Source organism: Rhinopithecus roxellana, chromosome 16 (assembly GCF_007565055.1).
Source record: "Rhinopithecus roxellana isolate Shanxi Qingling chromosome 16, ASM756505v1, whole genome shotgun sequence".
Classification (NCBI taxonomy): domain Eukaryota; kingdom Metazoa; phylum Chordata; class Mammalia; order Primates; family Cercopithecidae; genus Rhinopithecus; species Rhinopithecus roxellana.
The window spans coordinates 7,180,700-7,195,537 of NC_044564.1; the positions used below are offsets into that span (position 1 = coordinate 7,180,700).

General features: G+C 41.6%; 1 protein-coding gene across 2 annotated transcripts; it reads right to left on the minus strand.

Annotated features, from left to right (window-relative positions):
• Positions 1 to 195: 195 nt before the first annotated feature.
• Positions 196 to 13,977, minus strand: ZBTB26 (zinc finger and BTB domain containing 26). 2 transcript variants are annotated; one of them, XM_030920054.1, is made up of 2 exons: positions 13,863 to 13,977; positions 196 to 2,359 (listed from the first exon to the last, which is right to left on the minus strand). In XM_030920054.1, the coding sequence occupies exon 2, from the start codon at positions 2,347 to 2,349 to the stop codon at positions 1,024 to 1,026; it is 1,326 nt and encodes a 441-aa protein (XP_030775914.1). In that variant the 5' UTR covers positions 2,350 to 2,359; positions 13,863 to 13,977; the 3' UTR covers positions 196 to 1,023. The 2 variants fall into 2 exon arrangements, with proteins under 2 accessions (XP_030775914.1, XP_010380772.1); XM_010382470.2 differs by having other exon boundaries at positions 515 to 2,359; positions 13,859 to 13,951.
• Between the last annotated feature and the right edge of the window lie 861 nt (positions 13,978 to 14,838).

Here is a 14,838-nt window from a genome sequence, read left to right on the forward strand (position 1 = left end):
CGAGGTCAGGAGATCGAGACCATCCTGGCTAACACGGTGAAACCCCGTCTCTACTAAAAATACAAAAAATTAGCCAGGTGTGGCAGCGTGTGCCTGTAGTCCCAGCTACTCAGGAGACCGAGGCAGGAGAATGGCATGAACCCGGGAGGCGGAGCTTGCAGTGAGCTGAGATCGCACCACTGCATTCCAGCCTGGGCGACAGAGCGAGACTCTGTTTCAAAAAAAAAAAAAAAAAATATATATATATATATATAAGCATATGGCCTCTTATGGGACATACTACCAGAGAGAAACCTCCCATGTAAGTGCTGTTGTATAAGTGTACTTCTATCCTTGTTGATTATGCTCCTCATGGTCATCCCTAACTATCTGCCTGCAGGTGTTCCTCAAGAGAGGGTACTCTAGTGTATTTGAACAATTCAGTGAGATGAAATTGGGCTATGATACTGTTTAAAAAAGTATATAACAAACCAGCATACTTCTTTATAGCCAGCTCCAAGACAAGTACAAATGGTAGGAAGCAGATTCATTTATCAGACATGGAGGAATAATCAATAGGCAACTAGAAGTTCTACCACATTTTCAGGTCATAGCAATGTCGCCTTATATCTCAGCCTATTTTCTACCAAAGAAAGATTATTCACTTCTCTTAGCATAGCATCTATTAGTGGAGAGTAGGTGATGTTATTAACTTTTTGGTACCTTCGGAATGTGCCTAGTGAAAAGCCTAAAACAGTGTCAGTCTAAGACATAAGTCAATGTTAGGTAGACAAAAGGAATTATTCCTTGGGAAAGGAAAACAAACTTTACAAGATAAATAACTCAAAACAGAAAATGGGAGAGGGCAAAAGTAAGGCAAATCCACTCCAAGTGGTAAGTTGCCTGGTCTATTAGTGCTTTGACTCACTCCCTACCACCTACACAGAGGCTTTGGAGAAGTCAGACTAGCGAAATCACTCCTAAAAAGACCGAGACTATTGCCACATTCTCAGTCAGTTCGAGTTGTGAGCATGAAGCCCCTACTCAATTCACACAAGTACTATCATTTCTTAAGTTCAGGACAGCTTGGGCCAGTTTACCTGCATCCAGGACCTGTGTTGCATCGGGTTGTGGCTGACACCCTTTAGAGTCTGTGACTGTTGTACATGCAAAAGAATCAAAATCCACTGTGAGGTCTTGTACATTTCTCTCATTGGCATTATCAAAGCTGTTTTTGCCATGCAGCTGTTTAAGGTGTTTCCTCAAAACTGGTTTATGTGCAAAAACCATATCACAATAGTTACACTTATGGGGCTTATCTCCACTGTGAAGGTTAAGATGATCCTGTAAGGAACACTTCTGAGAAAAGGTTTTCCCACAGATTTTACACTGGAAAGGTTTAATTCCGGCATGCACACGCATGTGTCGATGAAGGTTGCCTTTCTGAGTAAAAGTCTTGCCGCAGAGTAGACACATAAAGAGTTTGTGCATTTTTAAATGGTTGGCGTAGTTCTCCAGGTGACGAAACACCCTGGTACACTTTGGGCATTGGTGATGCCACTGTAGGCCTTTGTCTACACCTCGAATATTAGGGCCAAAGACATCTTTTGAGGCCATGATGATGTTATCACTGCCTGTATAAGAAAGGGCATAATTGTGGAGATGGTTTTGTTCTATTTCACTTACTCTGTTTTCCACAGTTGAATTTATCAGGGAGTGCTGGGGCTCTGATGAATGTAAAGCAGTGGGTTCAGAAGAAATAAACTGGTTCTGATCTTTTTTACTTCTAACCTCTGATACATCCCCAATAGATTCTACCTTAACAATCTGAATATCACTGTCCTCCATATCCATACTGTCTTCAGATGGATGAATACAAGGTGAGTCCTGTTTTGGGGAGCCTCTGGCATCTCCCTGCTGTTCTTTTGACTGGGGAGAAGCACTCTGTGGTTCACATCCCTCTTTACTATCCATTGGTTGTTTTGGCTTTATAAACTTCCACAGGGCCTGTGTGCACCGTTCTACAATGTGGCTCATCTGGAGAAAACTTGCAGCAGTCAAGTAATTTACCAGTTCCATCTCAGGGAATTCCAGCACACCACTATAACAGGATAAGAGCAATTGTCTCCCCACTTCGGAACTCTGTAATATGGAGATTTTCACCTCTCTGGAATCATTCAGTAAAAACTGGTCTCTTAAGAAGGGGGAACCTGCAGCAAACACAATTTTATGTCCCTGTACCTCAATATCATCTATGAGAACTGTAACATCACAAAATTTATTCTCTTCTCTTAATTTGTTCATTTTTTGTAACATTGAATCTCCATAATTTTCAAACTTGAAGTGAAGGAGATCTGATCTTTCAGACATTTTGGCAGACCTAAAGAACAGAAATGTAAAAAGGTTGAATTTAAGAAAATTCAAACAATTAAGAAAGCTGGATCTACCTTCCAAAAACAAATCTGTGTTGTCATATCTGTTTTGTATGTATCCAAATGAAATCTTCCTTGAAAAGAGAAGCCACTATAACAGGTTTCAAAGGCTGTTAAAAATTACTCCTTACCAACATCAAGTGCCAATTGCACCTAAAGAGTGGACTTGTATTTGTGTAAATAGCTTGGCATTCATTCAACTTTTAAAGATACTTAATACAAGAATAGTGCTTGGGCTAGTCCAAGAGTATCTTTTAACTTCTCAAATGAGAATTCTATCAGGTTTCTAAAGTAAACTAAAACATAACCCACACAAGTAAAGATGAAATAATTATCTTATTTTGTATAAAACTGTGAACCTGCTTCTTCTAAGACAAGATAAATTGCCTTCTCACTTCAGAACTCTAATATGGAGATTTTCTCCTCTCTAGAATCATTCAGTAAAATCTGGTCTCTGAAGAAGACGGAACCTACAGCAAACACGGGTTCCTTTGCTCTTTTTCTTTGCTCTGTATTTTAAACAACTGCACTGACACTGCTTGCCCAATTCCTGGTCAAACCTTTTTCTGTTTAAATTGATAGGAACTTACTCATACAAGTGTTTCTGCAATAAAATAAAAGTCACAGACCTAATGGGACAATGTTTAGGCAAAGACAAAGTTCTTTGTCCTGTCCATTCTGGAAAAATCTAAACTCTGTTTTTTTTTTTTTTTTTTGGAGACGGAGTCTGGCTCTGTCGCCCAGGCTGGAGTGCAGTGGCGCGATCTCTGCTCACTGCAAGCTCCGCTGCCTCTCGGGTTAATGCCATTCACCTGCCTCAGCCTCCCTAGAAGCTGGGACTACAGGCGCCCGCCACCACGCCAGGCTACTTTTTTTGTATTTTCAGTAGAGACAGGGTTTCACCGTGTTCGCCAGGATGGACTCGATCTCCTGACCTCGTGATCCGCCCGCCTCGGCCTCCCAAAGTGCTGGGATTACAGGCGTGAGCCACCGCGCCCGGCCTAAACTGTTTTAAGGAACATTTTTTGATATAGAAAATAAAATACTTGATGCAGAAAAACCAGATGAGCTATATGGTGGGAATCTGAGTAGCAGTAACATAAATCAAATCAATCCCTATTAGATTCTGTTCTTTAAACTTTATCCCTATTTATCAATCATTACTCATTATGTGGACTACTAGAACTGATTTATAAATGTTGCCTTGGCTTCCTTCTTATGTTCCCTCTAATACAGTTTTCACACCACCACATCTTTCAAAAACAGAGATCTGATTATACCCCACCCCTGCCTAAACTCCTTCAGTGACTTCCCATTGTCTCCTGGATGAAGACTAACCTCTTGAATACAAACTGATTAACCAAACCCAATCATAATTAAGGTAAACACTGGAAAAACCCATTCAACAATGGAGAAGGTATCCTTCCCCAAACTGTCCGCATACTGATTCCTTTATATAGCAATTCCTTTGGAGAAAGTCTCCATATTCTGATTCCATACTCTCATAAATGATTTTCTCATAACCTGGCTTCCCATTTGTCTCTCTCAAGGGAAAAGATAAATTTGCCATGCCAACATAATTCCAGTCCACCAGTCACTGTAAACCAATGACATAATGAAGTGACATTCTCTTTATATATATATATATATCCACACACACACACACATATATATATATACCAGTCTTTTATGAGATTGGTAGATATGTTAGGTCTGTCTTTGAGATATAGCTCTATCATCTCAGTGCATCAAGAAATTCACTGAATTTTATGTATTAATCAACCCCCTTAGTTCAGAGTCAGATGAGACAACCAGCTTCTCCTGGCCACATCTGGACCCCAAAGTTCAATCTTTATAATCTTAACTTCCGTAACAATGAATATCAGCTCCTGATGGCGGAGTCTAGGTTTTATTCTTATTCCTTAGTGCCTGATACATAACAGCACTCTCTTGGCTCCAGACCTAATGGTACTTGTTTCCTTAGTTTAAAACACTACTTTCTAGGCCAGGCACGGTGGCTCACGCCTGTAATCCCAGCACTTCTGGAGGCCAAGGCAGGTGGATCACCTGAGGTCGGGAGTTCAAGACCAGCCTGACCAACTTGGAGAAACCCCGTCTCTACTAAAAATACAAAATTAGCTGGGCGTAGTGGCACGTGCCTGTAATCCCAGCTATTTGGGAAGTTGAGGCAGGAGAATCACTTGAACCTGGGAGGCAGAGGTTGCAGTGACCCAAATTGCACCACTGCACGCCAGTCTGGGCAACAAGAGCAAAACTACATTTAAAAACAAAACAAAACAAAAAAACAAGCTGGGCTTGGTGGCTCACGCCTGTTATCCCAGCACTTTGGGAGGCTGAGGTGGGTGGATCACGAGGCCAGGAGTTCGAGACTAGCCTGGCCAACACACTGAAACCCTGTCTCTATGAAAAATACAAAAATTACCCAGGTGTGGTGGCACGTGCCTGTAGTCCCAGCTTCTCAGGAGGCTAAGGCTGGAGAATCACTTGAACCTGGGAGGTAGAGGTTGCAGTGAGCCGAGATTGTGCCATTGCACTCCAGCCTGGGAGGCAGAGTGAGGCTCTGTCTAAACAAAACAAAACAAAACAAACAAACAAAAACACCACTTTCTAAACAATTCTGACTCCCTTATTTTCTCTGAGGGGCCCTTCCCTGACCGTTTAATACAGTAGAATTGTCTCTACTGGGCCATTGCATACTTCTATTGTAACAGTCAACACACTTTATCAAATACTTATTCCTTCCCATCCAAACTCCAAGTTTCATGGTATAAGGGGAAAGCATCTCCATCTAATGCTGGGAACTTGCATCTTCTAAGACAAAATATTCTTTCCTTTTGCTTTGAATTATATTATACTTATTGCAGCTACATTGCTTGTCCCATTACTGGCCAAACCCTCTTCTGTTCAAATCAGTGTCTATTCCTATCACCTAATATTGCACTAAACACACAGCAAGTGCTCAGTTTGCATTAGTTGAATCTATCAGATTAGTTTGACAATGGTAAGGAAGAACTGTTGTTAGGAAAACCAGCTTAGTGTCTGCAGAAGCATTACAGGTCTGAGGCCATGATGGCCTAGAAAGAAATAAAAATGGGAAGAAGAAGAAAGGAAAAATAACAAAAGATATTTCAAAGCACTTGGTAACTGACCGGATATAGAGAATGAATAAAAGGAATGTGTAAAGATTCTAAATTTAGGAGTTCATTTGAATGAGAATGGCATTGAAAGTGAGGTGACCGGCAGGGCACAGTGACTCACGCCTGTACTCCCAGCACTTTGGGAGGCCAAGGCAGGCAGATCACGACATCAGGAGATCGAGACCATCCTGGCTAACACGGTAAAACCCCGTTTCTATTAAAAATACAAAAAATTACCCGGGCATGGTGGCAGGCGCCTGTAGTTTCAGCTACTCGGGAGGCTGAGGCAGGATAATTGTTTGAACCTGGGAGGTGGTGGTTGCAGTGAGCCAAGATTGTGCCACTGCACTCCAGCCTAGGTGACAGAGCAAGACTCCGTCTCAAAAAAAAAGAAAAAAAAAAAAAAGAGAGGTGAAATTTAGGAGGGGAGCTGGTGTGGCACCAGTATAATAATAAGTATACTAATAAAAATATAAACAAAGCATAAGCTTTCCCCTTGTATGACATTTTGAATGTACCAATAATAATCACAATAAATACAAAAACTGCATGAGAGAGGAGTGATGTAGACAAGCAAATGAAACATCAGAGAAAAGAAACTGAGTATTAACTATGAAGGGAAAATCTAGAAGATATACAGGGAAAATGTCAGTAACTTAAAGCAGCAAAAGTATTATCATTGGTCCCTTTTAGCAACTGCAGTAGCTTAAAATACTCATTTTGGATTTGGAGTGGTGAATGTTCCAATTTGTAACCAGAGTTGTAAAAATGACTGTTTCAAGCGGCCAAAGAAAAGTGGCATTCTTTTTTAGCATTTAGCTGGTTTTGAAGGTGCCTATGAAACCCTCAGATCAGTATTTTCCTCCTCACACCCCAAAATAAGCATTCATTGCTTCTACCTATATTATGACAGTACTCACAATGCTTTAGACAGGTATCCTCAGAGACAATTGTTCCTTGCTCTAAAGATGAGCAGCTGTCATGTGTCATATGACAGTGTTTTGTTCAACAATGAACTGCATATACAATGATGGTCCCATAGACTATAATACCATATTTTTACTGTACCTTTTCTATATTTAGATACACAAACACTTACCATTGTGTTACAGTTGCCTACAGTATTCAGTATAGTAACATGTGGTACAGGTTTATAACAAAGGGGCAACAGACTGTATCATACAACCTAGGTGTGTAGTAGGCTATACCATCTAGGTTTGCATTAAGTATACTCCATCATGTTCACAAAATGATGAAATCACCTAACAACGCATTTCTCAAAACACATCACAATTATTAAGTGATGCATGACTATGCTTACTATCCATCAGTTCTCAAGAAAATTATCAACAAGAGCAGCCAACTGGATAGTTAAGGGAAGTGTTTACTTTGATCTGTCTGCTGTAGTCTAAGAATGTGAACAAAATTTATTGTTTTTTTAAAGGATGTTTTCCCTAGGATGTGTCAGCCCACTCTATTGTCTCCCATTGATAAATTATTTCCAGGCCTCACATCTTATCCCTTAATTGTTTCCTTTCACTACTTTCTCTTTCCAATAGACTGTTAGTTATTTGAGGGTAAGGACCAATGGTTTGTTATACTTTATACAGCTCATTTAACAAAAAACAGAATAATAATGAGTTCTTAATGTTCCCCCATGAAATTATTACTAGTCTATGATACAGATGCTCTTCATTATCATGATATCTTCTTTTCAGTGCCTAGGGAGAGCTTTCTTTCTAGGGTTTGTTTCCAAAATAGTTTTGGCAATATAAAACCAAATTGTATCTTTTTTTTTTTTTTTTTTTTTGAGACAAGGTCTCACTCTGTCATCTGTCACCTAGGCTAGAGTGCAGTGGCATAATCATAGCTCACTGCTGTCTTGGCACCAAGGCTCAAGCAATCGTCCTGCCTCAGCCTCCTGAGTAGCCAGGACTACAGGTGCACACCACCACACCTGGCTAATGTTTTTATTTTTTGTAGAGACGGGGTCTCGCTGTGTTGCCTAGGCTGGAGTGTAGTGGCATAATCAAATCTCATTGTAACCTAAAACTCCTGGGTTCAAGCAGTCTTCCCACAAGGCCTCCCAAAGTGCCAGGATTACAGGTGTGAGCCTGTTTTAAATACTTAAAAATTTTTTTTTAATAGTTAAAAAAAATTTCTTATGAACTGTCTTAATTTTATTTAAAAATAAGAGAAATGATACCTAATCTTCCTTGCTACATTTCAGGTATAGATGTTATACCTAAATTGACCCATTTAGGCTGAGCACAGTGGCTCATGCCTGTATTCCAGCACTTTAGGAGGCTGAAGTGGGCATACTGCTTGAGCTCAGGAGTTCGAGAACAGCCTGGCCAACATGGTGAAACCCCATCTCTACAAAAATTACAAAAATTAGCTGGGTGTGGTAGTGTGTGCCTGTGGTCCCAGCTTCTTGGGAGGCTGAAGTGGGAGGATGGCTTGAGCCCAGGAGGCAGAGGTTGCAGTGAGCCATGATCATGCCACTGCACTCCAGTGTGGGTGACAAAGCCAGATCCTATCTCAATAAATAAATAAATACATAAATTGACCCATTTAATCGTGACAATTTCTACAGGTAGGTATTACCATTATCCCAGATTTTGTATATGAGGAAACTGAGTTTAGAAAACATAAATAATTTGTAAACCCTAACAGAGGTTGAAAGTGTTAAGTGTTAGATCTGGTACTTGTGTATACACTGCATGATGCCAAAATCCAGGTATGAAACTACTAACCTAGGTACAGTTTTTTTTTCTTTTTTTGAGATGGAGTTTCGCTCTTGTTGCCATGCAATGGCATGATCTCGGCTTGCTGCAACCTCTGCCTCCTGGGTTCGAGCGATTCTCCTGCCTCAGCTTCCTGAGTAGCCGGGATTACAGGTGCCTGCCACCGTGCCCAGCTAATTTTTTTTTTTTTTTGAGACAGAGTTTCGCTCTTGTCACCCAGGCCAAAGCGCAATGGGCTTGCCGCAACCTCCGCCTCCCGGATTCAAGCGATTCTCCTGCCTCAGCCTCCCCAGTAGCTGCGATTACAGGCATGTGCCACCACGCCCAGCTAATTTTGTATTTTTAGTAGAGATGGGGTTTCTTCATGTTGGTCAAGCTGGTCTCGAACTCCCGACCCGGGTAATCTGCTCGCTTCAGCTTCCCAAAGTGGTGGAATTACAGGCATGAGCCACTGCGCCAGGCCTAATTTTTGTATTTTTAGTAGAGACAGAGTTTCACCATGTTGGCCAGGCTGGTCTTCAACTCCTGACCTCAGGTAGTCTATCTGTCTGCCTCGGCTTCCCAAAGTGCTGGGATTACAGGCGTGAGCCACCCTGCCTGGCTGGTATGGTTTTATCTCAAGGATAATATTAATTGTGTAACTCTCAGATTTCCTTCCTTATATTCAGTATCATAAACACAGGCCAAGAAAATTCATTGAGCTGCACACTTATGACTTGTATATTTTTGTTTTTGTTATGCTTCAAAAAAAGGTTTATGTTTAAAAACAAAAGTTGTAACTTCAAGCCAAATTTGCATGAAATTAGAAGACTTAAATGGCAAGCATATATGTATTAGTCATATTCCTGATTGCGTGTTATGTCCTTATCCTTATTATACCTTTCTCATCTATTTTACTTTGTATTATTTTCCATCTTTTGTGTGTTTATCTTTGTGGACTGAAACTTAATGCCATTTGCAAATAAAGCAGAAAATAAATATTATGAATATATTTGATTTCACAATCCCCAACTGTAGGTAACATCTAAGTATAGCAGTAATTACTCAAAATAGTAATAAAAATCACTCACATAATTCTAGATTATAGTCAAGCTTCTTGTAACTGAAGGAAAGTAAAGAACTGATCAGGTAGATTAGAGACACAGTCATCATATTTTGTTGATTCTTTCCTCAGACTGATTACTAACTCCTCACTCCTCCATTCTTACATCACTGCCATAGTTCAGGTCTTTATTATCTATTGCCTCGGTTACTGAGATTAAATCTGAATACTGTTGAGTTTCTATTAGCAAGTTTTGAATGATATTTCTCAAACATCAATGTAATGGGAATATTCTCACTTCCTCTTCACTTATATTTATACAATCCTTCCACAATTATAACTAATTTGAAATTTTCCCTTTGTTCAAATGGGTATAGTAAAAAAGGACTATTTACTGAATATTCCAGGTAGGACAATGTTCATTGCTATACTATAGGCAGTGAGAAAATAGTTTCTTTTCTCAACTGCTTCTAATGACTACCAGCAAGTAAAATTTTTCTATCTGTACAATTAATTCCTAAGCTATGTATCAGTTTGCTTCCTCACCTGTCTCATAAAAGTGCCCTTATCTTTCAACTTACCACTCACAACTACTTGGAAATCTTTGTCCCTCATTGACATATGTTCTTTTTCTAAAGAGGCTTTATTATACTACAGCCTTTCTCTCTATAAACTTTAATCTTGTTCTTCTTTTAGGTAACTTTCATGACACAATACTCTCCAAGTTCTCAAGCTTTTGTTTCAACTTTTAAGTAATATATACAGAATATATTCTTCTTGAAAAATTTTTGAAGATTTTAGATGTAATTCCTTCTCAACTGCCTACCACTCAGTATTCAGTTTAAGTTTGATCCTTCCTGACTCTCCCTCCCTGTATTTTGTTTATTTATTTATATATTTATTTATTATTTTTTGAAATGGAGTCTTGCTCTGTTGCCCAGGCTGGAGTGCAGTGGTGCAATGTTGGCTCACTGCAACCTCCACTTCCCGAGTTCAAGCAATTCTCCTGCCTCAGCCTCCTGAGTAGCTGGGATTACAGGCACGCACCACCAAGCCCGGCTAATTTTTGCATTTTTAGTAGAGACGGGGTTTCCCCATGTTAGCCAGCCTGGTCTTGAACTCCTGACCTCAAGTGATCCACCCGCCTTGGCCTCCCAATGTGCTGAGATTATAGGCATGAGCCACTGTGCCCGGCTCCTCCTGGCATTTTAAAAACAATACTTTTCTATATGTCTAGCCACAGAAAGTATAACGTAATTAAGTTGCTTATACATAAACTAAACATATTGTTTTGCAACTTACTTCTTTCACTCATTGTTTTTGAGAGCAATTTATGTTGATGAATACAGATTTAATTCTTCGATTTTTTTTTTTTTATTTTTTGAGACCAAGTCTCGTTCTGTTGCCCAGGCTGGAGTGCAGTGGTGTGATCTCGGCTCACCGCAACTTTGGCCTCCCAGCTTCAAGCGATTCTCATGCCTCAGCCTCCCACCTCCCAAAGTGTTGGGATAACAGGCGTGAGACATGGCACCCGGACTAGTTCTTCTTTTAAAACTGTTACGTGGAAGTGGGCAAATTACTTAACTATTGATCTGTTTTCACCATTGTTTTGCTGGTCTGTTCTTTGAGGCTTCACTAAATTGTATAAGGATAAGTATCTCTTTCAAAGCTAAGTCTCCAATTTTTTGCTGTTTTTTCAAAAAGCCTGTCTTCTGTTTCTCAATGTTTTATTACCTCTCTATGTTAACAATCCCTAAATCCCAATCCCCATGGCCAAACTTAACCAAACTAAATCTCAATTCAAGGTACTCAAAAATACCTTTTCTGGGCTTCTTCCCTATCACTTGAAATGCATGAAGCCTACACTCGTGCACTGTCTAAACTTCAATAAGCCAAAAAATTTTTTATGGAGAATGGCTTGAAGAACAGTAAACATAGAGACAAAGAAGCATTTTAGTATGTGATTACTTTAACAGATCAAGACAGAATGACATGGGCCTGAAGAGAGACAACAATAATATGGATGGAGAGGGGAAAGAGATTTGAGAGACTTTTCAAACAAAGAACTGATGGGCTTGGTGACCAATGTGGAGAAATGGTCAAGATGACTCCAAGATATTTGGTTTGAGTAACTGGATATCTCTGACTGAGTGTCATTCAGTAAAGCAGGGAATATTGGAGGGCATGATCATGAGTCTGGTCTTGAGCCAGAGGAGCCTGCATGACATTAAGGTGAGGATCCATGAGCTGGCTGAATATGAAGAAAAGATCTGATTACAGATGGTAAGTGATAAATGAAAGCATGAGAGTGGAAGAAATTAACCTAAATTGGCAGAGAGTAGAAACAGACTTAGGAAGAAAGAAATAAAAAACGTATCAAACATAAATCCTTTACTTACCTTCTTCTCAACCTGGGTCTCCTTCCAAGCCTCTCCATTCTTATCAATGAGCCTCTCTTTGCTTACATTTTTCCCACGCCTTTGGCTCCTATATTCAGTCACTGCATAGAGCAGTGGCTAAAACCATGGACTCTGGAGCCCTATTTCCTAGGATCAAAACCCTGCTCAACTACTTTCTGTGTAACCTCGAACCACTCTGCTTCAATGTTCCCACCTATCAACAGGAACTTATTTCATAGGGTTGTTATGGAAAATAAATGATTTAATTTTTATAGAGCTTAGAACAGTGTCTGCTATGTACCCTATAAGCATGTGTTAGATATACAAATAAAGCCTGTCAATTTTCTTTGTGAAATCCTTTATAGATGTCCTATTTTTATTCCCATTTAACACCAAACCAACTGAGCTGCCTAATATTTCATAGAGTATCACCTCATCACTGCACTAAATTGCTTTTTAAAAGGTCACTAATGACCCCTTAATAAAGAAATGAAATACTCTTCCCTCCCCCAAGTCTCCAGATGCTCTGCAGGAATTGATCCAGTGGTCTCTCCTCGAAATTCCCTTCTCTTGATTTCTGGGCCTTCTTGCTTGCTGTAACCCTGCACTTTATTGCCTACCTCTGTTTCTGCTACTCTGCTTACTACTACTAGCTCCAATTCCTCTTTCTGCTTCAAAAATGTAAGCATTACCCCCCCCAATTTCCTTCTTTTACAAAATTCTCTTCCTGATGCCAGCTATTCCCATGGCTTCCACTTCTATGCTAACTCAAACTTTTACCTCTAGCTACAATGTTTAGGCTGAGCTAAAGATTTGCATTTCCAACTCTATGCTGGACAGCTCTATGTGTCTATCGCATTAGACCTTTAATTCAACATGTCCAAAAAATGAATTCATAATCTACACTAAGCTCATGGCTTTATTTCTGATAATGGCATCACCATCCTTCAGCTCAGAGGTCTAAAACCTAAGAATTAGATTTGGTCCCTCTCGCTTCTTCAGCATTCAGTTAATTACGGAGTCTTGACATAATCATCTCCAGTATACTTGTCTTCTTACCAATGACACCATTTTAACTGTATTTCAGGAATTCTTTGCCTCTCACTAGGCTGATCCCATTACCCCTTCAAAAGAATCTCCGATAAGAGTTCCTAGGTTTTAGCTAAAGAGTCTAAATGCAGTTAATAGAAAGTCCCTTCTCTATGGGCTTTCTACAGAACAAAATGATTTCCTGCAGTGCAAATCTGACCATATCAATCTTCTGTTCAGAACTCTTCAAAAAACTACCCATCTCCTTTAGGATTACACCATTCACCATCTGGACCTCAGTCGACTTTCCCAGTCTCATATCCATTCTGTGCATAGGAATCCCCCCATTTCCTCCTCTTCCCACACAAGTTATGCTCATTTCTCCACAGTATTGCAGTTGTTTTCCCTGAAAAACTCTTCAGCACTTTAGTCTCTCCAAGTACAATTCAGACATCGCTTTCTTTCTAAAGCCTTCTCAGCAACTGTCCCTTGAGCAATTAACACATATGTGACTGATACATATACATACACACAGGAATACTTATTTATTCAGATCTGGCTACCAAACTTAATCCTGAAAACTGGAACAATATCTTGCGAATCTCCAGTGTCTGGCATAGCGCCAGTAATATAAAAGGTGCTGCGGCCAGTGGCCAAATAGGGGAAAACCCCAGCAAAAGGGTAACCTAGCACTCATAGTGATTCTCAAGTACTGGCACTGAATGCCTGGGCTTGAGCTGGCTCCCGAGGCTCGTTTTATTAGGGCCTCACACCTCTGGTACTTCTTATAACATGCCAGAGTCAGGCCCCCAAGCCAACTGCTGGGCCCTCAGCTGGGGTCCTAGGAGGCGGTCCCAGGGGCATCCTCAGGCTCCCCACTCCAGTCACAGGAAAAGGAAAGGGGCGGGGCGCAGCGTGGGCCGGGCCAAGGGCTTCACAAGTCCCCAGGGGCCTAGGCCAGCCTCTCGGCTCCCATCCCAGTGCAGGTCCCGGCTGATCCAGGGCCCCAGGGGGGTTCCATCTTGAGAGACCCCGCACCCCAGCCCGGCGCTCCGGCCGTCTCCGCACTTACAGACCCGGGGGAAGGCCGCCGTCAGGATCCGGCACCGCCAGGAGCTCCGGCCCCTCGGGGCTCCGGGAAGGGGGAGGGGCAGGGAACCCGAGCCAAAGGGGGACCCAACGGAACCGGAAGGGCAGCCCTGGCCGGACAAAGACAACTTCCAGGTCCCATGGTCCGCTCCGCCAATCGGAAGGCTCGGAGGACAACGGGGCCCCGAGAGGGAATTTCTGCGTTGTGGGCGGGGCGCAGACGGAGGGCTCCGTACTGTCGGCGCTAGCTTCACTGCCTACTACCTCGAGGTGCGGTAGCTAATTAGCGTCTGCGGCTCAGGCCCTGTGCTCCTCGCAGGGACCTGCTGCCCGGGACCCCCGTCTCAGCGGCTCTTCTGCAGCTGGGCCTAGACGCTCCGCTGCCTCCTTGGGCCTGAGGGGCTCCTCTGCACTTAAACTTTGGTAAGTCCTCGCCTAGGGGTGTAGACTCGTCGCTCGGGAGCCCAAGGAGCAGAACGCTCGCCCCTCACTTTTGGATGTTTTTCAGGGATCTTGCCTTGGAGTTCTTCCTAGGGCAATCTCTTGCATTTCCATGGCTTCCGTTACCTACTTCATGCTGACCATTCACAACCCAGCCAGCTACATGGACGAGATCTCCAATTGATTGTTCTGATGTGAATGTACCTTTTAATTATCTCCAGTTCATCTCATCTCCTATCCAGACCGGAAAACTTGAGGATCCTTCTAGAGTTCTTTTCCTTGCCAATCCAGTTTACTGGTTTCTGCCCATTCTTTTCGTTTTTGGTGGTGGTGAGGGGCTTTTTATTGTGGTAAAAGATGCGTAATGTTTATTGCTTCAGTCATTTATAAAGTGTATAAAGCTCGATGGTCTTGAACTCTGGAGTTCAAGTGATCCGCCCTCCTCAAAAGTGCTGAGATTACATGTGTGAGCAACTGCTCCCAGCCTTTCCCTCTTTTTAATGTAGTTATTTACAACTATAA

What these genes read in the sequence shown, in the direction of transcription:
- ZBTB26 (XM_030920054.1), bottom strand. Translation starts at nt 2,349, where the DNA reads ATGTCTGAAAGATCAGATCTCCTTCACTTCAAGTTTGAAAATTATGGA.